General features: G+C 46.2%; 1 protein-coding gene across 2 annotated transcripts; it reads right to left on the minus strand.

The window, feature by feature from the left end:
* Window positions 1-3,878: 3,878 nt before the first annotated feature.
* On the minus strand, window positions 3,879-25,268 carry LOC308289701 (cyclin-dependent kinase-like 1). 2 transcript variants are annotated; one of them, XM_080731445.1, is made up of 10 exons: window positions 25,142-25,268; window positions 23,317-23,484; window positions 20,458-20,579; window positions 17,808-17,880; window positions 17,373-17,463; window positions 5,485-5,685; window positions 4,908-4,990; window positions 4,761-4,817; window positions 4,435-4,587; window positions 3,879-4,004 (listed from the first exon to the last, which is right to left on the minus strand). In XM_080731445.1, the coding sequence occupies exons 2-10, from the start codon at window positions 23,482-23,484 to the stop codon at window positions 3,903-3,905; spliced, it is 1,050 nt and encodes a 349-aa protein (XP_080587571.1). In that variant the 5' UTR covers window positions 25,142-25,268; the 3' UTR covers window positions 3,879-3,902. The 2 variants fall into 2 exon arrangements, with proteins under 2 accessions (XP_080587571.1, XP_080587570.1); XM_080731444.1 differs by having other exon boundaries at window positions 23,317-23,560.
* Between the last annotated feature and the right edge of the window lie 1,501 nt (window positions 25,269-26,769).

A 26,769-nucleotide genomic window follows, 5' to 3' on the forward strand; every position in this document is an offset into this window, starting at 1 on the left:
CTTAAGTACAATTTTGAGGTCTTTTTACTTTACTCGAGTATTTCCAATTTCCCATACTTTTACTTCTACTCCACTACAGTACATCTTGGATCCAAATATTGTACTTTTACTCCACAGCATTTATTTGAGAACTTTAGTTACTTAGTGTTGTAGTACTCGAGTCAATGACTCGTCTCGAGTCAGGTCTTTCCTAGTCTCTCGATTACAAACTTCTGCATTGCTGCAAAAGAGCGACAGAACTTTTCCCTGACGATGGCTAGCCAGATTGGGTCTTTCCTGACCCATTGGTTTGGGAAGGACCAGACTATCCTCAACGTTTTCAGGCCAAGGACCCCTTAGTTAACTTGAGAGAGAGATGAAGCAGGGACCCCCACAACTTTTCATGGATTCCATATAGTTTCTTGACAGCACGATCATCAGTCTATTTTGGATTCATGTCAATTTGTGTTTTCAGATAATTAACCACTTGAACCGTCAATACTTAATAAACTTGAAATTTCACTCTGTATTTGTTCTGCTCTTTTTCCCCTCTACACCAAACCTCTTTCCCGAAAATAGCCGATCTACAAGCTCACAACGCCTCGCGCTGCGAGGCGTTGTGAGCTTGTAGATCTGCTATTTTTGGCTACAGTTCTCAGAATATGGACACTAGGGTTCAGGTGGTTAATACGTTTTAAGTTTCTATCACACAAAGATTTGGAGGACCCCCTGTAGTAACTCTGAGGACCCCCTAGGGGTCCCAGACCCCCTGTTGAAGACCCCTTGCTATAGCCTAGAGGCTGTGGCACAGGCTGGGTCGGAGGTCAGACGAGGCTCGTTAAACATCCACTGTACAGCTGTAGTGTAACACGATGCAAGTTGACGAGTTTGAGGAGCGGTGATCAATCAAGCTATGTGTCAACTGTCACTCCATCAATGCCAGCATGTGGCCTCCTACGGTCATGTTTGAGCAGGGGCGTCACATGGCGGGGGGAAGTGGGACTGAGTTACTAGGGTCCAAGGTGGAGGGGGCCTTAACTATTTTATACTTTAGATATTGAAAAATAGCAGATATACAAGCTCACAGCGCGGCACCGAGTGCCACGCTGCGAGTTTGTGGATCTGCTGTTTTTGAAAAGTCGTGAAAATGTGTGCAAATCTTTGAATATGTGCTTTTTAAGCGAACATTTGTAACTCAAATTTAGCTTCTGGGGAGTCCCTGACTTCCTGGAACTAAATATTTTGAGATGGGGGTCCATGGCCAAATACGTATCATTTTGGGGAAAAGGATTGAGCACCACTGACATAGAAACATAAGTGTTTCAAAAAACCTTTGAAGGATTTTAAATATTCAAAGACTTTAAAGCACAAAATGTGAGTGAATCCTTGTACCCAGGGCCCAGAATTTGGTACGACACCCATGTGTTTGAGTCAGGGGAGAGATCGCTGTCAAAGACTCACGCCTGCAATGCTAGAGGAGCCATCAAATTACACACGGGAGGGAGGATCACCTTTCATTGCAGCTTTTATTAAATCTTAATAAGACTTTTTGTCACCGTTTGTTAGTTAGCCATTAAGTCGTAAATCAAGCCTTAGATTAAGTCAAGTTTGCTGTATTTGCTTATGTGCAATGTAAGCCTATTCCTACTACACATTATTATTACAAAATCATAGCAAATCATGTTTACACAAGTTCTATGCAGTAGCCTACTATTGTACTCAGTCACTGTAAGATTTTTTTATAGTGACATTATGTCCTGCAATGAGCCAAATAATAATTAAAAAAAATGTTCTCATTGATAATCTTGTGAAACAGGTTAGTGCAGCAGGTTAGTATGAATGGTCTGGAGAGGGCACTTTTTACACACGGATAAAAGGGCAGGGGCTCAAGCCCCCTTTGATGTCTATGTGTGCACTTGCCTGACTTCCGTGACCAAGGGGATGAATGAGTGGCGTTTGTTTAGTCAGGAACACTGGTGTCAAAGTAGATTTAACCATTTATTGCAACAAATGGAATACTTGAGTTGGCGTTAAAGGGCTCCGTGTTCGGAGATGCAGCAGAGATGCAGCGGCAGCAGTTCTGAGGCTTCAGATTTGAGACAAGCCTCCCTTACTGTGCGTGAGCTCTGATTGGATTATGACTGTGATGTCATGATCAGCAGATCTGTGAATCAAGGTAAATAGGAGGTAAAGACATCCACGCCCCTTTCGCTATCTCGCAATTCCAACAGGCAGATTCGTCGCACCATGGGTGCCAAACTGCAGCCGGAAGTTCGGTGGAAGACTGTGATGCAGCCTCCCAGCAGCTCATGAAGTTCATGAACAAACACTATTTATGAAAAAGTGAGACCTTTATAACATACTCAGCTCAGGAAAATAAAAGAAGGCATGTCACACATTTTTTTCTGCTGTGTGGATATTCGATGTGTGCAGTGCACTGTCATTTTATAGCAGTTTCTAAACGTGCCAAGTATCGCGAGACTATCCACTGTTTCCTGTCTGGGAACCAAACCATGCGATACTTATTATTATTTACTGTTATTATTATTATTATTTAATGATGTACTGTGCACATCGAAAAGCAAGTGATTGTAAAAATACCTTTGATATGTCTTCTTTTATATTCCTGAACAGATTATATGACAAAGGTCTCAGTCGAGCTGATCAGGCCGGGTCCATTCACTGACGCAACCACTGTTTTCCCAACGACCCTGAGCAACGGTGGGGGCGTGGGAGTGTGGGAAGCCTAGTGCCCATCGGCCCCCACCGTTGTGCTCAGGGTCATTGGGAAAACTGCGGTCGCTTCACTGACATGTATTTTATCGCACTTCCGGTGCGAGTTCTGGCACCCATGGTGAGCTTCATAGCCAGACATGGCGCATCCCCGTTGTCACGTGATCTGACTCACGTGTCCTGCTTAAACTAAAGCTTAAGCTTCATTTATTTAAATAAATAAATGATGCCCCGTGGCTGAAGAGCTGTGCAGCCTTTTTCTTTTCAACCATCATTATTTGCGTGGTCAGCACCTCGCCAACTTAGGTGTGCGCGCCGCTCCTCCTTTTGTGTTTTCAATAAATGACATCATTTGAAAGCTTACAATCTGAAAACAAACTGAAAACGATCATGGCCCCCTTTGCAGCCCAAAGCATTGAATAAATGTTATGACCAGAACATACCCATGACTAGAACGCCTTTGTGCCATATATATGCTTTACTTTCCACCCAGATAACAAGGTGGCAAAATTGGAGCTGCACACGTCACCAGCACTTTTCCACCCTGCGTTTTAGACCAAACACCACCTTGCCCCATTCATCCTCTAAAACAGGGGTGGGCAATTATTCTTTCCGTGGGGCCTCATGAACATCAGAAAATATTGCGGAGGGCCGGGCCAAAAGGCAGTGCTCCCCACAAGATGTGCTCCCCGCAAACTAAACACACAGCTTTACCTCTGACTTCAGTAAATTGAAAACCCGGCATTCGGCATTGACTTTTCTTGTTTTAGCCACTTTAGCCATTTTTGATGGGTAAGGTAAGGCAGGTCGTCTTGACTTGTGACCAGTCTCACCACCTGCTTGTTATCGAGACAACATCCAATGATCACGCACACGTGCTGATGTATGCATTGCGTCCAGCTGTGCGTGAATACAAAAAATCTAAATAACAGCAATCCAGCTTTAGTCCATGCATGAGGTAAAATTAGAAAATGTGTTTATTTTGTAATTTGCCATTAACCCTACAAGGGCCGGTCAGAACCAAAGGGCTGCCTACGGCCCCCGGGCCATACAGTGCCCAGGTCTGCTCTAAATACCAGGGCCCTCAGAGTTACTTTGAACACCAGGATTTGACATTGTCACAAAGGACAAAGGTCCACTTTGAGCAGTTCATTCCAAAACATAGTCCATGGTGTGTCCGGTGGGTCAGTTTAGATGTTGGGCAGGTGGTGGTCGTATCGGTGCCTGACCTGTTTCTTCACGTCCGGAGCAGGTGATATGTTACTGCTGGGTAGCTGAGGAAGATACTGAGGCTGGGGAGGGAGAGAGAGGGAGATCAGAGAATTGTTCCCTAGAATTGTGTGTGTAATTGCAATTAACTTGATTAGTCACACAATGGAGACTTGAGTAAAATAATAATTATTTTGTACTCGTCGCATTCCTTAGACAAAAAAAAAAGATTCTGGATGGGGACACAAATAAGGCCCTGGATGAATTTGGGTCAGAATCAATGAGGGTAAATGTAGGGTCAAGGGTCAAATTTACCCCCATTGATTCTCACACTAATGCGTTTTGGGGGTGTTTTTTTGTCGTTGACAAATGCATTTCTGTCTGGCTTGTAGGCTTTGAAGTTGCACATGGCAGATATGACATAACTTAAGTATACAAAGAAAGGACTGACATATTTGACAACTTTATACTTAAAAAATATCATTGATAGTGGAAATAGCCGTCTCAACGTACCGCTGCTTGTCTGCGTCTGGAGGCCTTGTCGTGCCGTCTGCCGGGCCGCTCTCCCTCACGGCCCCACGCCGCCCCAGCGTCCTCCTGGAAGTACGGCAGAGCCAGGACCTCCTCACAGGACAGCCTGAGAGCTGGGTCCATCACCAGACAGGACTGTACACACGCACACACATATGTAGTGGCTGATAAAGGGAAATGACTGCTAAAATATGTATAAAAATAGGCTTAAAGTTAACTAGTTTCCCTTAAATGTAACTCTGACAGTGTACAAATGGTACAAATTGCCTTATAGGCTAAAAGCAATAAGCTCAGCTGATGTTCTATACCTTCATGACCTGGAGTGCGTGCGGGGCCACAGCGTGGAAGCGCTTCTCCAGAGGCTCCTACACACAAAACAACAGTAATGAGCAGAACCCAAACCAACTGGATCCCTCCTGAATGAATGAAGTGTAACAGAGGAACCGCTGCCGTACCGTCGTGTCGGGTTCAGGGATACTGACTCCACTGAAGAACACGTTGGAATGGAACACTTGCTGATGCCGAGGGATCAGGTCACCTGTGTGTGTGGGGGGGGGCACAAAAACATCATCATAAACCTCTTTACAGTAGCACATACACGACCAGTCGCTCTCAACCCATTTCATGTCAAGGACCCCCAAAATGACATGTATTCGGCTGCGGATGTCCGTCTGAAAAAATATTTTGAGATGAGGGGTCCCCGCTTTGAGAACCACTGTTTTTAAAAAAAAACATAGGTTGCTAAATATAGCTCAAATCTATATGGCACAGATGCTTTCCCGGTTTGTTCATAACGTTATTCCAATTCAAAAATTGCTTAAAAGAATTCAGGATTTCAACTTTAAAAAAAGTAAGTAAAAAACCCTCTGGTCAAAACCTCCTAACTCCACTTGAGCTCATTTTCCCGAAAATGAAAATTTTGGAGTTAGGAGGTTTCGGCCCGACAGGAGCGATATACAATGTGGCCCACGGGAGTGAGTGTGGAAATATAGTGTCCCTCAGTCTCCATCACCAAAGTTGCCCACCCCTGACCTAGAGTCTTCATGATGAGATAGAGCTGGTCCACGTCGGAGCGGCCGGGCCACAGCGGATTCCCACAGAGCAGCTCAACGAACACGCAGCCCAGGGCCCACATGTCCACCGGGGGGCCGTACTGGGTGTCTCCCACCAGCAGCTCCGGGGCCCGGTACCACCGGGTCGCTACGTAGTCTGTGTAGTCATCACCTGGTCCCGCTGCAAGGCCAGAAGAGGGAGAGAGAGAGAGACACACAATAACTAACTATCCAATGTGAATGCTCAGTTTTGAAGCCTTGCTTTTGTCATAATGTGCATCACCCTTAAAGCCTGGTAAACCATCCCGGTCGCGTGAATCGAATTCACATTTACCATGTGTCTTCTGCAGACCGGTCTGGCCCCATGTGCTGGGTGGACAGTCAGGCAGACAGTAGTTGTATTTCCGTAAAGCTGTTTTTGTGCATTAAGGCTATTGCGAATAAATCTTTTAATGGAAACACTTCAAAATTCAAATAAACTTTCATTATTCGCAAAAACATTTATGCGCATGGAGGTGGTGGATTTTGAGGCTTTATCGAAAAAACTAAATGCGCATCAGTGAATGGAAACACTAAGCGAATTATGTTTTGAATTAAAATACATTGAACTCGTGGGAAGGGCTGCTGGGGTCGGCCGCCTTGTCATTATTCTCCGTTCCGTGATGGCGTCGCGCGCACAGCCGAGTACAGCATATCGACCAAGTCCAAGCTCACATCGCATCCGCAACGAGCTGTGATGAGGAGCTTGTAGTCTACTGTATATCAGCTGTTATCGTGTGCAATGCTGTTGCGGGGTTGAAGTGGAGTGGAGCGTCTTCTCTTCTTCTCTCTCTCTTTCTCTTATCTTATATATGAAATCTATAGGCTGAAGAGCCCTGGGTTAGAGTGCATGTTCAATAATGTGTCTCACTTTACTGGAAAAATAGCGCCTGTCCGACTGCTTATTTCATGAACTATCTTCCAAGAATCGCATTTTATCAGTGAATGGAAACAGGCAAAATGCGCATTTGCTTTTTTCGACGTAATGATGATTCGCTTCTTATTTTCGAATAAGCTTTATGGAAACGCAACTAGAGTGGGTCAAGTCATAATTTGCTCACATTATCTATTGGCAAGATTGCATATATTTTTTAAGTCATGTTATAAAATAGATTTGTTACTATTTTGTGTCAATGAGTTCAGAATCCGTTTTATTGTCACATAACAGATTTAAAGATGTAAATCAGCAGGTAAAATTAGTTTTTGTGCTAGCCCCATTTGGTTGTTTTCCAGGACAGAAAACGTCCTTCAGGCTCGTGCCTGCGGCAATGCAGGCGGTCCAATAATCACAATAACTAACACCCTCTTGTATAATATTGCTTAATTGTTACCTTTCTTGTCGAGCTACCCTTTGATTCATGAAGTTCTGGACCCCAGGTCCAGAACTTCCTGTTAGTCCCTTAGCCAATCGTGTGATAATTGTCCATTTGTCCATGGAGTTCACCTTTGTCCTTTTAGTCCCAGTGTCTATTTAAACCCCCCCTGTGTTTGCTCTTCTTTGACAGTTTGTGGATGATTGTTGTGTTTGCTGTTCTCCGACAGTTTGTATTGTTGCTGTGATATTACTGCACAGGTCTACCGGGCCCATGCAGGGGCCCAAGAGCTCAGGAGGCCCCCAACCAGAGCCTTTGTGTCAGTTGTCGCTGTTATTAACTTTCTTGTCAAAGGGGCTTAGTCATTCATGTCAATAATAAAGCCCCTAAAAGTCCCACTTAAAACTGAAGGAAAAGGCCTAAACATTCGCACGTTGTAGATGTTACTATAAAGAAAATATTTTATTATGGATATAAATAAGTAAACACTGTGATTCTCTAGCAAATACATAGACACTATATTTCAACAAACCTGCACCTTGAACAGACATTACACACATTTATCGATAGACCAAGAGTAGCTATATGGAATGGAGAAGTAATTAAACCCCTCTTTCTGTCCATACAATCAATTATTTGCACTGTAAAACGATACCGATGCGATTCAAAGCCAAAACGGTACAATATATGCTTTTGCATATCGATATAGTAGATAATTGCAAATTAAAATAGATTTTTCGATTCAGTTACTATACCGTTAGACCCCTAACTTATGACATCCCTTCAGTGCATGATGTCACTGTTTAATTAATTCACAGTCCTGTGGAGGCAGGGACGTGCTGGCCATTGGGAAAAGCGGGACAATTCCCGAACGGCCGGTTCATTCCCGGCCGGTCCAGGCCGGCCATGCATTAGGAAAAAATTAAAAATAAATTGTCGGCCTTCGTTCCATTTTGGGGGCTGGGCGGCCAACAAAGTAAATCGTCACTGTCGGACAGAAACCTCGTATCTCCAAGTTTCAAATTCATAAATTTTTTCGCAAAGCAAAGCCCTGCTTCATCATACAAGGCCGTTGCACAAAAGTAGTGAAAACAGCAGATCTACAAGCACACAAAGCCTCGCACCGCGAGGCGTTGTGTGATTGTAGATCGGCTGTTTTCACTAGTTTAAATCATTTTTAAAATGATAAATACAAAACAAACGGTTTTGGACAAACAAGGTTTCCACCCGACAACGACGAATTATAACTCATGTACAGTAATTGGCCTGCTGGCTTGTCACTTGTCATGATCTGAAATGGCAAATCTTTGAGTAGCAGCAGCGCTATAGAGAGATCTCTCTCTATAGCGCGCAATGAGGGCCTCTACAACTCTTTTTCCCGGGCTGAATCAGGGGCCCAGCATGTCCCTGTGTGGAGGTGCTGTCCTCCTCAGCAGAATGGGAGTTAATCGGTGGTTAATTTAGCGGAATAAAGAGCTAATTATGCACAAAGTGTCTTTTGTGAGATTTACAGCTGGGGAACTTGTGTCGCTATTGTTGAAGGCACTGACAGGTGGAGGCTAAAGAGTATTGTGTTTCTAAGCTATTGGTAGAAACACAATACTAAGCTATTCCACCACTGTGCTTGAGGCTCGGAGCATGATGGAGGAGAGGTTGCATTGTGCCGTTGGCTTCAATAATGATTAATCACAGCTGTGCACTCAGGCTAACGTGGTGTTTACTGTCAATATTCCAGGATGACCTCCCACTTGGGTAATGACGCCCCCTGGCGATCATTCAGAGAAACTACTTCAGCTCCCGTACTAACGTAGGTAGGAAGGGCCTGTCACTCAAACCGGAGTGACCCGCCTCCAGGCTATATAAGCCCCCGGAGGCGGAAGTAACATCCTCTTTTCACTCTCTGCGATATCACATTCAGATAAGTTGAAACTCAGCCTTGTATTATTATTCTTCGCGCATTAGCCTAAAGCGGTGGCATTGGAGTCGCCCACTGGCGAGTGTTGAATTAACCCGTACTTAAGAATACTTATTCTTGTTCCGTCCTAAATCGACGGTTATTTCCTTTTATAACAAAGGATTATTACTGCTTGTTCAGGCCTCCGCCGAAGCAAGCGTGGCATAGCATTAGCCGTTAGCTTGTTAGCTCGTCTGCTATTGTTAACGTTAGCTACACTGCTTACCGCTTGTTCAGGCCCTGCCCGAATCAAGCGTGGCCTAGCCTTAGCCGTTAGCTTGTTAGCTCGTCTGCTTCTGGTTAACTCTATCTACAGTGCTTCGCCATGGATCCTCTGGCCTTCCTGCCGAGGCAATGTCCAGGCTGTCCAGGACTCATCGACGGACAGGATCTTCACCATCTCTGTGTCGGCTGCATGGGCGTTGCACACGCCTTCTCTGCACTGAGTCCTCAGGGGAGAGCAGGACCTTTCTGTGACTGCTGCGTGGCCTACGACCGCGATGTACTGATACACCGGTTCTACCTAGCCAGGGCAGGCCTCGGGGCCTGCGCTCCACCAGGTGGGTCCACTGCTCTCAACCCCACAGCCCAGTCTTTCCTTCCCCAGGCGGACCGCACCGTTGGTCAAGGTGCGGCGCTGCCTTCCGGAGATCCGCTTGGCAACCAGCGCGCCATTCCAAGTCAAGATGGCGCCGTGCTACATGAGACACCGCCTGCCGCGCAACCGACCGCAGCTAGCTCCACTGTCACTGGAGCTGGCGGGTCTGGTGAAGTCGCCGCTAAGAAGGCGACCAAGAAGGCTAACATCCAGACGAAATCTCCGGTAGCCTTTTCCCCTTCGGGCGCGGTGCCCAAAAAGAAACGCTTGGATGTGACCGTCGGGGACGTCCCCCTCGACGTGAGCATCACCAAAACAGTCCAGACCTTCAGGCGAGAGTCGGACCTGAGCTCCTGTCAGAGCGAGGGTTCTGGTTCTGAATACTCTGGATACACGGCCGAGGAGGAGGAGGACTCCGTCGATGACGAGGGTTCTCGACTCACGGTCACTGTGAAAGGTAATGCCCCTGCGGCTCCAGCACGTCAACTGGACGCCGCAGGGAGCTCCCAGGCCTCCTCAGGCACCACTGCCCCTCCACCCGCCAGTCAAGCGAGTGAAGCGGGAGCAGAGGACGTCGATTCTGCAGCAGAAATGCTGGATCATCTCACAGTCTACATGAGAGCTCTGGCCAGAGTTGGAGAGGAGTTGCCACCTCCTCTCCCCTCTGAAGAGGCCGAGGATGATGATGAAATGCCCGGGCAGGAGCCTTCGGTTCCCGCCCCGTATGTCCTCTCCAGGCTGCCGCTGGTGAAAGGTTTCACCAAGGCCCTCCATTCCTCATGGAAGACACATAAAGACCCCAGGAAGCTGCCTTTTTCTGTGTTGGATTTGGTGGGCGGTGCGGAGGCAGGCATGTCCACCTGCCCTAACCTGGACCACCTGTTGGCACAATCTTTCCTGAGTTCTGTCAGACCCCAGTACAAAGATGTAGGCACGGCTAAAAACGGACCGTTTGTTGGCCCCGTCGGCACCAACCCGCCGGGGTTCACTGTCCTGGAGGACAAGCTACAGTCGGACAGGGCTCGTAACGCCTACCGGTCCGCTGCTCTGGCCGCTAAGGACCTAAATCTGATCCAGCTCTTGCTCGCTTCCACCAAGGACCTGGTCAAAGGTCTGCCCACGGGGGAGCACACAGCTGAACTGAACACTCTATTTGACATCATGCTGAAGGTCAATTGGCATGCGGTTAAGTGGATGGGCAGGTCCATGGACTACAACCTCCAGTCTGAGAGAGCCCGCTGGCTCGACTATGTCGACCTCGAGCCTAAGAGGGACGTGGGCGAGAAGCCTCTAGGTCCTCGCGGGGAGATGTACAAGTCTCTCATAAACATGGAGAACAGTCCCACCACCCTCATGGGTGGGGGCTTGGAGCTGCTGCAGGGTAGAGTTACCTTCTTCAAGGCGGCTAAGGACATCGTCGAGTCCACCACAGTGCCACAGGATGAACCGCAGCAAGCTAGGAGGACGTCCCGCTCCTCCCGCGCCAAGGAAAGGGGCCGCTCTGCTTCTTTTAAGAAGCACTCGTCTTCCTCCAGGGGAGCCTCTGCAGCCAGGGCGCCTGACAGGCCCCGCAGCAAGGCTGTGGTTCCCGAGCGCGCTCAGCCGCGCCGCCCGTCCAAGGATGGCAGGCAGCAGTCTTCATACCGCGGTGGCCGCGGTAGGGGACAGCGCAAATGACACTCTGAAGAGGGGAATTGTGCTGGGGCGGGGGTCCGAGGTGTCTCTCGGTCCCCCTCCCCCCAAACGAGGGCGTTTTTCGGTACCCCGTGTCGGGGAAATGAAAATGTTAATTTTGATGCCTCCTGTGTCGACAATAAACATGTTGAAAGAACAAAGTCTGTCTCTGTCCAACTCTCTCGCACTAGCACAGACGACCCCATCGTGCATGCCTCCTGTAGTAATGATGAAGTCCTGTCAGGACTCGATAATCAATCACAGGTTTTATCAGAAACCAGTAATGTTAATGTCAAACAATTATGTGGTTCCTCAAGCGCGCGAGTGGGATATCCCTCGCGTCGACAATATGAATCCTTTATGCATGCCTCCTGTAAGAATGATGGAGTCCCGTCAGGACTCTTTAATCAGTCAGAGGTTTTATCAGCAACCAGTAATGTTAACGTCAAACAATTATATGGTTCCTCATGCGCGCGAGTGGATTTTCCCTCGCGTGAGCGATGCTATGAATTTAACCTTGAGTCAGAAATTCTGTCGGCCTACTATGAGCCCGGGTCAAGGGACAAGCATAAAGGCCTTAGAGCAGGTATTAAACGTAAAAGTTCCTCTCCTGTCAGGGGAGAATGCTTTAGTTGTGGGCGAGTCTGTTTATCAGTCGAATCGCTTTGCTCTTCCTGTCGCTCTATCGAGCCAAAACCGAACGCTTCCGGTTTCACCGGATACGGATTCGCTAGCTCCCCGCTTCCGGTCCGGCCGCAAAAGAGCTCCGCTAGTCAAGCGGTACAATCGGAAGGTGTTCCCACCTTGCGGCCTATTGAACCCCTGCGCTCCGCATCCGGGTGTCCCGGATACGGATACGCAGGTTCCCCACTTCCGGTCCCGCCGCAAAATAGCTCCGCTAGTCAAGCGGTACAACCAGAAGGTGTTTCCGCCATGCGGCCTATTGAACCCTTGCGCTCCGCATCCGGTCGTTCCGGATACGGATACGCAGGTTCCCCACTTCCGGTCCGGCCGCCAAAAAGCTCCGCCGTCACGGAAGCACAGTGGTGGGGTTTCTCTCGCTCAAAACACGCTAGCACGCTGTGCGCGCCAGTGGAAGTTATGCAACCCGAGCCATTGGGTATTTCGAACGATAACCAGGGGTTACAGGTTACAGTTCGCAGATATACCCCCGCTTTCGAGCAGGGTTATTCATACCAGAGCACGTGGTTTAAAAGCAAGTCTTTTGAGAGAAGAGATCAGCTCATTGCTAAGCAAGGGTGCTATAGTGGAGCTGGACAGGACCCAATCCCGCATGGGATTTTGGAGCCGTTATTTCCTGGTGCCCAAAAGGGGGGGGGGCTACGTCCCATCCTGGACCTAAAGGCACTAAACGTGTACCTGAAGAAATACGTTTTCAGGATGCTAACAGTACCCACCATGTTACGGTCGGTCAGGCAAGGGGATTTCCACTGTTCAGTGGATCTGAAGGATGCTTATCAGCACGTCCAGATTTATCCCCCACACAGGAAATTCCTTCGGTTCGCCTTCGAGGGTCGCCTGTACGAGTATACAGTACTCCCTTTCGGTCTGTCACTGAGCCCGAGGGTTTTCGTGAAAGTGACCGAAGCAGCCATCGCCCCGCTGAGACAGCAGGGCGTCAGGTTGGCGACGTACATCGACGATTGGATGATTTCAGCGAGCTCCGCCCACGAAGTGGCGCGTCACACACAAGTGGTTTTGGCTCACCTGAAGGCCTTAGGTTTCATAGTCAACCACGGCAAGAGCATGCTGACTCCAGCAAGTCGTCTTACATTCATTGGGGTCCTTCTGGACTCATCCGACATGTCGGCCCGTCTCTCAGAGGAGAGGGTGGACAGGTTTCGGGAATGTCTCGACTCCTTTCAAGTGGGCCAGGAGGTCACTTACAGGAGTTGCATGGTACTGACGGGAATGATGGCTTCCGCAGTACATCTGTTGCGTTTGGGCAGGTTTCATATGAGACCTTTTCAAAGATGGATGTTATCCCTCGGGATCCCGCCCTCCTTGAAGTACAAGAAGGTTACGGTTTCCCCTTCCTGCGCGATCGCCCTGTCTCCGTGGCTGGTGGAGGGGTTCCTCACCAGCGGAGTCTCGATTGGCGAGGTGGTTTCCCACAAGTCAATCACGACAGACGCCAGTCTCAGTGGATGGGGAGCCACTTTCGAGGGGCGCACAGCGCAGGGGCTTTGGCCTCTGGAGATGAGGGGTCGTCACATCAACTATTTGGAGTTGATGGCTATACTCCTGGCGCTCAAGCATTTCGAGCCTTGGATTTTGCATTGTCACGTCCTGGTCAGGACAGACAATACGACGGCCATGTTTTATGTCAACAAACAGGGGGGCCTGTCGTCGTTGCCACTGGACCGTCTGGCTCGAGAATTGACGGTTTGGTGCTTGTCGCGCCTCAAGTCGATCAGGGCCTCACACGTCCCAGGTCTCCTCAACAGCGGAGCAGATCTCCTGTCCAGGGGAGGTCCTCGCTACGAGGATTGGTCTCTCCACCCCAGGGTGGTGAGCCAGATTTTTCGCAAGTTTGGTCAGCCAGTGGCGGACCTGTTTGCGTCAGCGGAGAATACGAAGTGTCCGTTGTTCTTCGCGGTGAAGGGCAGTCCCCCCTTGGGGTTGGACGCCTTAGCGCACACGTGGCCGAGAGGTCTACTGTACGCGTTTCCCCCCTTCGACTTAATCCGACCCACTCTGGAGAGAGTCAGGAGGTTCGGTCTGGAGATGCTCCTGGTGGCTCCCTACAAGGGCACGTGGAGATCGGCGATCGCCCCTCTCCTTTGCGAACCGGGTTGGCAGCTGCCTCAGTGCAGGGACCTGTTGAGTCAGGCCAGGGGGGAGATCTTCCACCAAGACCTGCAGGTCCTAGACCTGTGGGTTTGGCACGTGAAAGGTTAAACCTGCTGGCAGCCGGTTTTTCTTCTGAAGTGGTTGATACCATTCAGAGTGCTAAGGCGCCCTCTACGAGGGCGTCTTATGATGGAAGGTGGAATGCCTTTGAGGACTGGTGTGAGTCGCGTGTTCCACCTGTGGTGGCTCATGTGGCGTCAGCCCAGGAAATTCTGGAATTTATGCAGAACCGCTTGAGAAGTGGTCTAGCATTTTCTACCCTTAGGGGGTATTTGGCGGCTATTAATGCCTGTCACCTGGGGGTGGCGGGCAAGGCACCTTCTAAAGTCCCGGAGGTCATCAAGTTCATGCAAGGAGTTGAACGTTTGAGGCCGGTGACTAGGTCTTTGTTCCCAGTTTGGGATCTGCAGGTGGTTCTAGGGGGCCTGTGTCGGGCTCCCTTTGAGCCGCTTGTAGGGATGCCTTTGAAACTTTTGAGTTTCAAGACGGCTCTTTTGCTGGCTTTGGCCACGGCTAAAAGAGTTGGTGACCTGCAAGCTCTCTCGGTGTCTGCGGAGTGCATGCAGTTTATGAACAATGATCTCAAGGTGTTGCTCAAGCCTCATCTTAAGTTTGTTCCTAAGAACATGGTGGTTCCTAAGGAGCCTGTTGTTCTTCTGGCTTTTCATCCTCCTCCGTTTGTCTCGGTGGAGGATGAACGGCTGAATTGCCTTTGTCCTGTCAGGGCATTGAAGGCCTACTATGACAGGACTGCTGGTTCTAGAGCTTCTTCTCAGCTCTTTGTAGAAATGGGCAATGTTCTTGTCAGAAAGCCGGTGTCTAGACCCACTCTTTCGAGGTGGATTGTGGATGCTATTAGGCTGGCTTACTCTAGTGCGGGTGTGGAAGTGCCGGCGGCACTTAAAGCCCATAGCACTAGGGGTGTGGCTACTTCGTGGGCACTGGCAAAGGGAGTCTCCGTTCAGGAGATTTGTGTTTCGGCGAATTGGTCTTCGCCTTCTACCTTTGCAGCCTACTATCACCTGGATATCGAATCCTCTTCGCTAGCGCATTCGGTTCTGGGTGCAGTTGCCTCCTCTACGTCATAGAGGAGTCGGATCTTCCCCTCCCACAGGTGGGCATGTAGCCACCTGGGGTATTTTGGGGGGACCCTGTGTTTTCCTTATATAGTGTGTCTTACTTATAAGGCGGACTTGTCCTTTTCATTTAGTTGAATGAGGCGGACTTCGGTCTGTCAGGGTCTCTCTTTATTTTCTCATGCCTTCACACCCAGGTCCGGTGGGCCTGGGACCTTCTGGGTGATGGGTCACGCCCGTTTGGGCTGTGCTCACCCGTATGAGGGGTGTGTGGGGGTATGAGAGTAGGTTGTGGCTTAGAGGGGAGTTTAAGAATCCCAAGTGGGAGGTCATCCTGGAATATTGACAGTAAACGGTAGGTTCCGTACGGAACCATTGTTTACTTAGATATGGAAGGATGACCTCCCACGTAATGCCCCTCTGTTTCACTGAATGTGGCAGAGAGTGGTATTAAGAGGATGTTACTTCCGCCTCCGGGGGCTTATATAGCCTGGAGGCGGGTCACTCCGGTTTGAGTGACAGGCCCTTCCTACCTACGTTAGTACGGGAGCTGAAGTAGTTTCTCTGAATGATCGCCAGGGGGCGTCATTACCCAAGTGGGAGGTCATCCTTCCATATCTAAGTAAACAATGGTTCCGTACGGAACCTACCGTTTGTTGGCTGCCTGCCCTGTCGGTGTTTGTTTAAAGTTGTCTTTTTTTAACACATCAACTGCCGGGCTATTAATCCATTAGTTAGCGCCGGGTATTAATTGTCTCCACCAGCCGAAGGCATGGGGGAGAGTATGTTTTCCCCTCCGTCCGTCCGTGTGTCCGTCCGTCCGTGCGTGCGTCCGTGCGTGCGTCCTCGCAGTTTGTGAGCAGCTAATCTCAGTCGCCGTTGGCCCGGACGCTGCCAAAGTGAGCACACACACTCCCTGGATGGCAATCTAGAACCTCTGCCCCAAATTTCTCAAATGGCCCTCATGGTGGCGCTATAACAGGCCCATTCGTCCTCCGAGTTTGTGTACAGCTAATCTCCGGCGCCGTTGGCCCGGTCGATCCCAAAATGAGCACACACAATCCCTGGATGCCGATTCAGAACCTCTGCCCCAAATTTTTCAAATGGCCCTCATGGTGGCGCTATAACAGGGCAATTTGTGTGGCCTGGTGGAGACCTGTGCTCGGAAGAGCACTGCTTCTAGTTAATTATTGAATGCTTTAACTATTGAAAAATAGCAGATAAAAATCGTGTCTTTGAATATATCTTTTTAAAAGCGAACATTTGTGACTCAAATATTTGCTTCTGGGGGGTCCCTGATACAATATTTTGAGATGGGGAGTCCGTGTCCAAATACATATCATTTTGGGGGTCCTTCACATGAAAAAGTTTGAGCACCGCCGACATAGAAACATATCTTTTTCAAAAAACCTTAGAAGGATTCAGAAGACACTTATAGAATCGGGTCAAAATATTCAAAGACTTGCACAAATTTTCACAAAAATAGCAGATCTACAAGCTCACAGCGCAGCACTCGGTGCTCTTTTCCTGAAAATGTCCTGCAAATGCATTTTTCCACAGGTTTCTTTCCCTGTTTTGCCTTTCAAGCGTGTTTTTGCAGAAACTCGCAAATGGCAAGAAACCACTCCATTCCCCATGAAAAGCAGAATCCACCTTCATAGCTAGATTTAAACTTCATAAAGTCAGATAAGGTCATACAAAATAGCAAAAATAGCTGATCTACAAGCTCAATGCTCAAATCCCCTGAAAATCTGCTGTCTTGCCAATGGCAGGACGTGTGCAGTTTTGAAACAGCACATCTGTATATTTGTTTTCTAGTTTAGGGAATGTCTTTGATTAGTTATTTTATTTCATTCATGACATTCATTTTGAAAATATTTTTAATTTGTTTTCAACTCATGGAAATAAGTGATTTAAAAAAAATAAAAAATAAACACTCGCAACCCACGAAAATGGATCCACAAGCCACAAATGGGTCCCGAGGTTTGGGATCTAATAGCCAGCCAACATAGACAAAGGCCCACATTGAATATTGAACATTGAATAACAAGAGGGGAGGAGCGGGGTATAGAGGAGGGGATTAACAAAGCCGTGCTGACCGAGTTAACTACATGTACGGTATGGTAACCCAACACACCCAAAGCCCAGTGCAGGCTGGGTAAACGGAGAACACTGACTAGACTGGCATATGCGCTGCATTCACACAAACAATGAAAGTGAAGAGGGCTGAAACAAGGGCTGATAATATAGGGTCATTGTTGAATAAGTCATGAGGGGCTCCCGTTGACGCTAAATGCACATAAATGCGCTGGCATCTTGGGTGACCGTCGTTGTACCTACTCAGAATGCGGGCGAAGCCGAAGTCGCACAGCTTGATGACTCCCGTCTTGGTCAGCAGGATGTTCTCGGGCTTCACGTCACGGTGGATGCACTAGAACGCACGCATGCACACACACAGGGACGTGCAGAGAATGTTAGAGAGGCAGGGGCTGACATTTCTAGAAGGGCCTTTTGGTGAAAATATCTAAAATAGGCTATTTTCGGTGCTTAATACCACACTGAACTAAGCATAATCAAGTCAATACCAGGCGTAAATATGGCATGGATTTCTACACAGAGAGGGCAATTCTTTCAACATAAGATTTTAAAAATGATACAAAACAAGCGGTTTTGGACATACAAGGTTTCCACCTGACAACGACGATATGATTTCTTTTGGAAAACCGCGGCCATGAGCTTATGCATATAAGTAACTGAGTGAATGTAAATACTGACGTTGTGTTTGTGGCAGAAGTTGACAGCTTGTAGGGTCTGCCACACAATGCTCTTCAGCTGAGCCTCTGGAACCCTGCAGCAAAACACACACAAAGCAATTGGATTTGGTCAAAGGAGACACAAAATAAGAGCCATTTTGAAGGGTCCGTTTTAGATTAAGCCATTTGGACCAGGACCGCAAATCGGTGTCATGTTAGACTTGAACCACTTTAAGCATTGTTGTATTCTTTAACTATTAAAAAATAGCGGATATACAAGCTCACAGCGCTGCACAGAGTGCCGCGCTGCGATCGTGTAGATCTGCAAAAAAAAAAGAAAATCTTGAAAATCTTGAAATATTTTGGCACAATTCTATTAATGTCTTAGAATCCTTCTTCTAAATCAGTGGTTCTCGAACTCCCCCCCCCCCCCCAAAAAAAAATAATATGTTTTTACAGGGGCCCCCCAGAAGCAGAGATTTGAGTTGCAAAAGTTTGCTTTGAAAAATATATATTCAAAGATGTGTACACGTTTTCAAGATTTTTCAAAAATAGCATATCTACAAGCTCGCAGCGCGGCACTTGGTGCCGCACTGTTAGCTTGTATATCTGCTATTTTCTAATAGCTAAAGCATAAAATAATGGTTAAAGTGGTTAGAATCTAAAGTGTCCAGGTTAATGAGTTCAAACTAAAATACAGCAGGGTAAAACACGCTACGCTCCATTAGGGCTGCGTCAGAAGCATTGCAACCAGTGCAAGTTGATGCTTTATACAGTTACAGTAGGTGTCAATTTCCCACAATGCCTTGCGGTTTGTGGAGCTTTCTGGTGTCGAGTTCAATTTTGGAGTATTGACTCACTGGAAAAAAACCACAAGTGAAATGCCTGCCAAGTGGTGTCAACTCAGGACAAGACAAAAAATAAATTATCAACTTTTCTCTGTTCCAGCAACACACACACACACACACACACACACACACTTGCGGGATCTAGCACGAGTGCAACAGGAAACAGGACAAAGACTTTTATGATTGGTAAAACGAGTGCATCTCTCCACTCCGACATGTCTCCTTTCCGACATGTCTCCATTCCGACACTAACCCTATCTCTAACCCTAACCCTAAACCTAACCCCTATGGGAGTGTCGCCACTCCGACAATAAGAAGTCAATTTCGGAGTGTTGACATGTCGGAATGGAGAGAGCCTCCCGGTAAAAACATCATGTCATAATTGCTTTAAATGGTGATAATTTCTGCTCTCTCACTATTCAGGCTTTTCCTTAAAGGAGCGCTACTTCACACAAGCCCTCTCATTAACCGTGTAACTGTATGCCCACGGTCTCCCACGGTAACCACTGCCCTTTGTTTTCAGGAGCCAGCTAGGATTTCTAGCCGCACAGCATTGTGGGTAAAGAAAAGGAAATCTAGTCAGGCAACAACTAGGCATTGTGGGGCCTGGTCCAGTGTCACACAACACACAATCCCAACTCTGCTTTTGTTAATAGATTGTGTGGGTTGTGTGTGTGTGTGTGTGTGTGTGTGTGTGTGTGTGTGTGTGTGTGTGTGTGTGTGTGTGTGTGTGTGTGTGTGTGTGTGCGTGTGCGTGTGCGTGTCACGTGACCCCGAGGACAAGCGATAACGTCGTCACCCCTTTTCTTTGAGGCGTAACCATTCTACTCCCTGGGCCCCATAACATTGCCAACGCTCTGTGTTTTTCTTTACTTTTTAAACGTCTCTTGGCAACGCTGTGGCCTCTTCCTCTGTGTAAGCAACCCTGTTGGCTCTCTGCCGTCCGCGTGTCGTCACAGACTGCCTGCTTGACTGACGCACGCACGCACGTTATGGCCGGATGACACGGGAAAGCGTGTGTGCAACGCAGATGACGTACTGCCAAGGGAGAATAAAAGAGTCGCAGTCCGCACAACATCATAGCTGTCAATGCCACAGTGACACAGAGACTAAACTGTGAAGAGACACGCCTGGCTCAGCATGAGTCGGTTTTAATTACCAACTTGTGTGGGTCGTGAGGATATATTAATTGCAAGGAGGCCCCCAAATAATTGCTGGCGCCAGCAGAGCGCGCAAGTGCGTTCTGGTGTTTCTGACGTGTCCTCTGTTTGGGCAACTCAGGTTTCTCCATGTGTCATCATTGAACATAACAGCACAGTTTTTTCCCCTCCTAATTCAATTTGAGTTAATTCCTTAACTATGAACAATATTGGCATGATTTATACTTCTATTTGTATTTTTTGGAGGCATTTTCGAGTACCCCCTGCAGTATCACCACGTAGCCCTAGGGGTACACGTACCCCCATTTGAGAAACACTGCTCAAGGGCATGGGTTTTCAAAGTGGGTGACAGGGTGATACTAAAAAATATTTAGTATCATTTTAAACTTGAAGTACAAAGTTATTTTCAGTCAGTTCTAACCAAAATGGCTATTATCTCAACGTTTTCCTCAAAACATAATCACTAAATTATCGTCACTGTCGGGCAGAAACCTTGTACCTCCAAGTTTAAAATGTGTACGTCTTTTGGTAAAGTAAAGCCCTGCTTCATCTTACAAGACTGTCGCACAAAACTAGTGAAAACAAATATTCATGGGGTGCCCTGAGACAAAAACGTTTGGGAACCCCTGCTCTATAGGGTCCTTGCAGCTGGTTCAGAACCTACCCTCTAGGATGCTTGTCCAGCTCATTGAGGACCGTCTGCTCACAGAACTCGAAGACCAGGTGCAGCCTCCTTTTCCTCCTGAACACCTCCAGCAGGTTCACCAGGTTCACATGTTTCAGCAGCTACAAAACACCACACACAACCAGGTTAAAGGGGTAGTTCAGCCAATTTCTTTTTCTATAGACGCATTTACAGACAATGTCACACTGATAAGAACCAGTGTGTGCACGCAGGTCGGAGGCAAAAGAAACCGATCGCTCATATAAGATGCAATGTAAAAGTGGTTACAAGCCTCATAAAAAATGCATCCCATTAAACCTTCGGATGCTGTTTTTCTCCCAGTGTGGAGGAAGAATGCTTTGGATTTTTACTGTGACTTGAAATATATAATCCTTGTTTTCTGTTGTGTGTAAACAATAATAGCAATTCAAAGCAGTTGTCCTCAAAACCACTCCTACAGTCGCCGAAATAGCAGACCTCCAAGCTCACAACAGTCGCATCTGCGACGTGGTTGTGAGCTTGTATGTCAGCTGTTCTCGGCACGGAATACCATTGCAGGGTGAAGTATGTACCGGTATGTCTCGCTATGAGCATCTCACCAGCCAACACTCAAGAGGAGATTGTATGACGTCACAAACTCACAATTATGAGATTATAATAACTAGAAGCTCGGCCACCCGAAGCGTCTAGTCGGGAACCGGCCTACTCGGGAACGATGTAAATAGGGAATGAATGCCCCACCCTTTAATGCAAACGACATTATACCTGTTGTCATAGGACCCGTTTTGACCATCTGTTTGCCTGTGTCCATTTATGCCCATATCCCTTTTATGACTGTGTATAGAGATCTCTGTATCTGTCTGTCTGTGTCCCTTTTTGCCCATTATGGATCAGTTATTCGTTATGTGAAAGTCCTATGATGTCTGTGACATCTGACACCATACCTTTTTATGCCCATACATGGAGACCCCTGTCTGTAGAACCAGCCATTAGTATGGTATATGGCCGAAGAGTCTCCTCAAATTATTGGCTTAGTTAGGAATGTTACAAAAACTAAAAAATATCCATAAATTCAAGTCTCCATTGGGATGAACTATCCTTTTAATATATTAGGGCTGTCATGATTACAAAATTGAAGTTGAAGATTAATAAACTAGATTAATGATTGAATTGGACGTAAACATTTTTAGAGATATTGCAACAAAGAAATTAGTGGCATATTTAACGTGTGTATACTTTCACAAAGTGACACATTGTAAGCTTGTACTGTAGATCTGCTATTTCTGCTCTTTTTAAATTAGGACTATCACAAACAATTGCGATCAGACAAAATATGTAATTATTTTGACAGGCCTATCTCCAAATTTCTACTTTTTATGTTTTTCCGTAAATTAATTCCCTACTTTGTCATACTACAAAGCCCCAAAAATAGCTGATCTACAACCTATTTTGGCATTTGAACCCTGAAAAGTCATAGCAGCACTGTAGTAGACGTGAAATTCTGGACAGAGATACAGGTAAGCGTAGAGAGTAGGCCTACAAGGGTGCATTCACTCATGCATGGTTTAACGCGATTAAAATGAATCCTGCAAGAGTATTGTCGGAAAGTGCACATCAGTTGGGCATGTGTGAAGACTCATGCGTATTCTGTTTCTGATCAAACAAACAAATTCAAATCCACAAAAAAATAAAAATAAACTGGTTTCGATTCGCAACAGCATATAGTTCACTGTTGGTGTGAATGCATCCGCGTCAAATGCAGTCAAACAAACATTAGTGGTAGAGTCGTGCGCGGGCAAAATCTCCCTCCCGTCCGTTTGCTCCTGTTAGATTTCTGACTTATTATCGCCCGGCCATCCCCTCAATGATTTCATTTCTGACCAGCCGCTCCCTCCCGCTGTCCCGCATAGTACCGCTGTTTCCATAGGCGGCGGGTAATGAAGGCTAGGGAAGGCTATGCCTTCCCAAATGCTATGCTGGGTATTTGACAAATGATATATAATATATGTGCGCAGCATTATATAGGCTGCTTTGTGTGTGTGCTGTTGCTGCAGCCCCCCAGTGACATTCAGAAAGGCAAAATTGATGGTCGGGCTTCAACATGTGATGATGAACGCAGCACCCAATTCCTGTGGCACTGTCCGGTCTGGCACTGACTTCAGCAGTAAGCACAGAGCATGTCCCGACCCAAACAGCATACACTGAGCCGGTAAATGTGTTGCCAGTGTTATGGTTTGATTGGACGTGGCGTGCGGCCGAAGGGAGCTCATAGCTCGGCGCAGTGTTCTCCACTACTGTCCATTCATTGGATGTTTATTTTGCAGCGCTGTATGCAATCGCCTCGTCCGTCCAACACACACCCATCTCCAGTAAAGCCTGACTTATACTACGTAGTACGACGTGTTGCATGCCGAAAGTGACTGATCTACGAGCTCACAACACGTCGCATCTGCAACGCGTTGTGATCTTGCAGATCGTCTATTTTCCATAAGCGGATTTTGAAACAGAAACCTTGTCGTTATTATGATATCTTTATCCTTCCTAATATACTATTGCTTGTTATTATTAGTTCATATTTCATGATTAGTCGTTCATGTCATCCTGGTTCTGTGTATAAATTGGTAAAATTATGCTAAAAGTCATTGCTATGCCATTGTGTAAAAAAACTAAAAAACAATGCTGCCTTCAGGTATGGCATGGAAAGAGGGAATTTGTATTTCTTTCTCCATAGTAATAAACTGCATTCATGGTCTGGCGAGGGCACTTTTTACAGACAGATAAAAGGGCAGGGGCTCAAGCCCCCGACCCCGTTGATGTCTATGTGTGCACGGTGCTATGATAAACCCCCTCATCACTCACCTTGAGCATCCTGATCTCCCTCAGTGCTATCTTCTTGATGACAGGGTCGTCCTCGGACTCCACAAACTTCTTGATGGCAACCACCTGGCCCGTGTCCCTGTGCCGACACTTGAACACCACGCCGTACGAGCCCTCTCCTATCTTGGACAGCTTCTCGTATTTCTCCATCTCCAGGTCGAGGAGGGAAGAGAAGCTCCGGGTCAAAGAAGAAGACACGGAGACAAGAAGACGAGACGATCACCACCTGCCAACAGTGTTGGGCAATTTTACCAGTGGTGTAAAAAGTACTTACACTACTTAATTACCAAAACTAAAAGTACTCATTGTGCAGAATGTCCCATTTCAAGTTATCAAATGTCTAAAACTCTTTTGAAAATAGCAGATCTACAAACTCAGAATGCGTAGCATCGCATCGCGATGCATTGTGAGCTTGTAGATCGGCTATTTTCAAATGGGCAAAATGTATGGTTGAAGTGGTTAATGTATGTTTTGTAATAATAATAAAAATCTACAAAATAACTAGTGACTAAAGTTCTCAAATAATTATAGTTGAGTAAAAGTACAATATTTGGATCCAAGATGTAGTGGAGTAGAAGTAAAAGTATTGGAAATTGGAATTACTCAAGTAAAGTATGAATAACTCAAAGGTGCAGTCAAAAGTACAGTAGCCTACTTGAGTAAATTAGTTACTTAGTTACTTTATACCACTGACTTTTACTAGAGTAAGATGTTACTTATTACATATTAGGCTTTAGTTTTAGTTTAGTTTAGTTTATTTTGGTCCCATTTCAGACATGAGTACAATACATACAGTTTAAGCACATTCAAAACTAGTCCAAAAAGGTCCAGCCGAAGCTTATATTGCCTGTCCCATTTAAATAAAAATATCAAATATTTCGCATATTTGAATTGACAAAACGGGAAAACTATGTATAATTCAATTTGATAATCCAAGAAAAGAAAAAAAAGAACAAAACAAGTTTGGTGCTGTATCATATGGCGATATGGAAATATTGCCACGAGACTACACCAAACTTTTGTGTTTATTTCTTATTTATACATATCTACCTATCTAAGTGGTATTATACCACTTAGATTTGTAGATATGTATAAATAATAAATAAACACAATAATATATGATAAAATAAACTTACACAAATACATATACTCTGTACTGTATGCAGTATATACATGCAGTATATACATGTGCAGCAATAAGACTCTGACCCACTATAGTACCAATGTTATAGCCTACTCCATGTCATAGGTACTTTAACGGAAAAAAGTAATAATATTATATCACTTATTACTTGGGATCAAGTAGTGAATAGCAAAAAAAAAAGAAAAAAAAAGAAGAGATGTATAATTATGTAAAAACAACACAATCTTTTTAGTCAGTTCCTTTTAGAATCCAAGTTTTTGGAATAATAATCATTATAGCTATAAGAGTCACCGGCCAATCAGCCAAAATAGCTATAGGCCTATATGGCAGTAAATCTCTCTTGACATTTGTTATAATTGGGGCAAGAGCCAGGTAACACAACTAGAGTAGGCCTAGCCTAATTATTATTATTTTTTTTTACATTGTAATATGGTATAATATTATTGTTTTGGCAGAGTAATAGCCAATATTATATTAATAGCTAATATATTAGGCTAGTAGTAACATGTCCAACACTGCCTGTCAAAGCCATAACAGAATGGACGACCTTTCAATAGGGAAATAGCGGATCTACAAGCTCACAACCCATTGCAGACAAGATGCGTGTCCGTCAGACAAGTTCAGCATGGAAATTAACGCATGATGACAGGTGGTCGAACTCACGACTGTCTGCGGTTGAAGAGGGGGCTCCGCATCTGGGGGTCCAAGATGACGTCACTCTACAAAATTAGTAACAAAACGAAACTAAAATAAGTCCGTGTCCGTCAGTGCGCGACCACCTCGACCCTCCTTCCTCGTTGGAATTCATCTTTTCATCTGACAAACAAACGTCTCTCTCTCTCTCTCTCTCTCTCTCTCTCTCTCTCTCTCTCTCTCTCTCTCTCTCTCTCGCTCTCTCGCTCTCTCTCGTCCTAGGCTGTGCGTCGTGAGTTGCCATGGCTACCACAGGTCATTTACCATAGGCCTATCTACACTACACTACAACAAGACGACTGCATGGATTCCCAGTCCAAGAATAAGCTATAGAAAGACCAAAGATGCGTTATAATATGTTTATAATATTAATGTTTGTTTGTTTGTTTGTTTGTTTGTTTGTTTGATTGATTGATTGATTGATTGATTGATTGATTGATTGATTGATTGATTTGATTGATTGATTGAATAGCCTACTTTATTAGCAGTAGCTAGCCTATGCATAAGAAAAACACAGGACAGTTCAGATGGGTCTAGGGTTTTAAACCCAAGAAAGCACTATGGCTTAGCCTGACACTCAGCCTGAATTGACATTTCGTTTCAAATTAAAGGGGTGTGGCTAGCGATTCAGGGTCTGGAACTAGGCTAACTATGGCTTGTTTACATTGAGAATAATGTATGTTAGTCAGAACAATGTAACCTACACAATTCTACAAATCAACCCTTTCAACACATGATGATGATGATGATTTATTAATTTGTCTGTCTGTCTGTCTGTCTGTCTATCTGTCTGTCTGTCTGTCTGTCTGTCTGTCTGTCTGTCTGTCTGTCTGTCTGTCTGTCTGTCTGTCTGTCTCTCACATCAAGTATAACCTCATCAACAATTTTAACCACCTAATCCTAGTTTGATCCTTGTAACTGTAGCCAGTCAGAGCTGAGCCTCAGGGGCCTCCATAGGACAGCTCAGCCACTTCCTCATTGACAATCAATGTGATGGTATAAATACCCTGCAGTCTATACCAGACATAGGCTGGCTGTTAGCCACTAGGCTGTGGGTCTTGTGAGTTGTGACCTGGGTCTCCAGTTTTAATTCTGTTTATGTCAGGGTTGCTCCATGCCACACATTAAGGTGCCGAGTTGCATTTGTTGCAAGAGGGCATGAAATACATGGACAGCTAAGATTTCACCGCTGCTGCTTTGTTTATATTGAATTTAGTGTTGGCACTGTTGGTTTGTTGAGCTATTTTATATTAATGTTTGTTTCTTTCCCCCCACATATCCTGAGTCCTGTGTGCAGTTTACCTAGAGCCTGAGAGCGGAGTGGTGCAGATGACCTATACTACAGAGGGCTTCACTAGGTCTCACTCTTTGTAGCCTTAGAGGTTTGTTTGGCGTGATTGCGTGCACCTTTTCACGGTGTCGCTCTGATTCTTTCTTGCATGCTGTGTGTGTGCGTTAACTATGATCATCGTGTGCTCCTAGGCTGGCCTCAGTTAGTGCCCCTGTAGATGGTTGTCGCCCACTGGCCAGAAGGCTATTTTGTATTTGTAGCACATTTAATGTCTGCTCATTATGCTATAATATATAATGGTAACTGT

This window comes from Nannobrachium achirus, assembly GCF_963921795.1.
Source record: "Nannobrachium achirus genome assembly, chromosome: 8".
Classification (NCBI taxonomy): Eukaryota; Metazoa; Chordata; class Actinopteri; order Myctophiformes; family Myctophidae; genus Nannobrachium; species Nannobrachium achirus.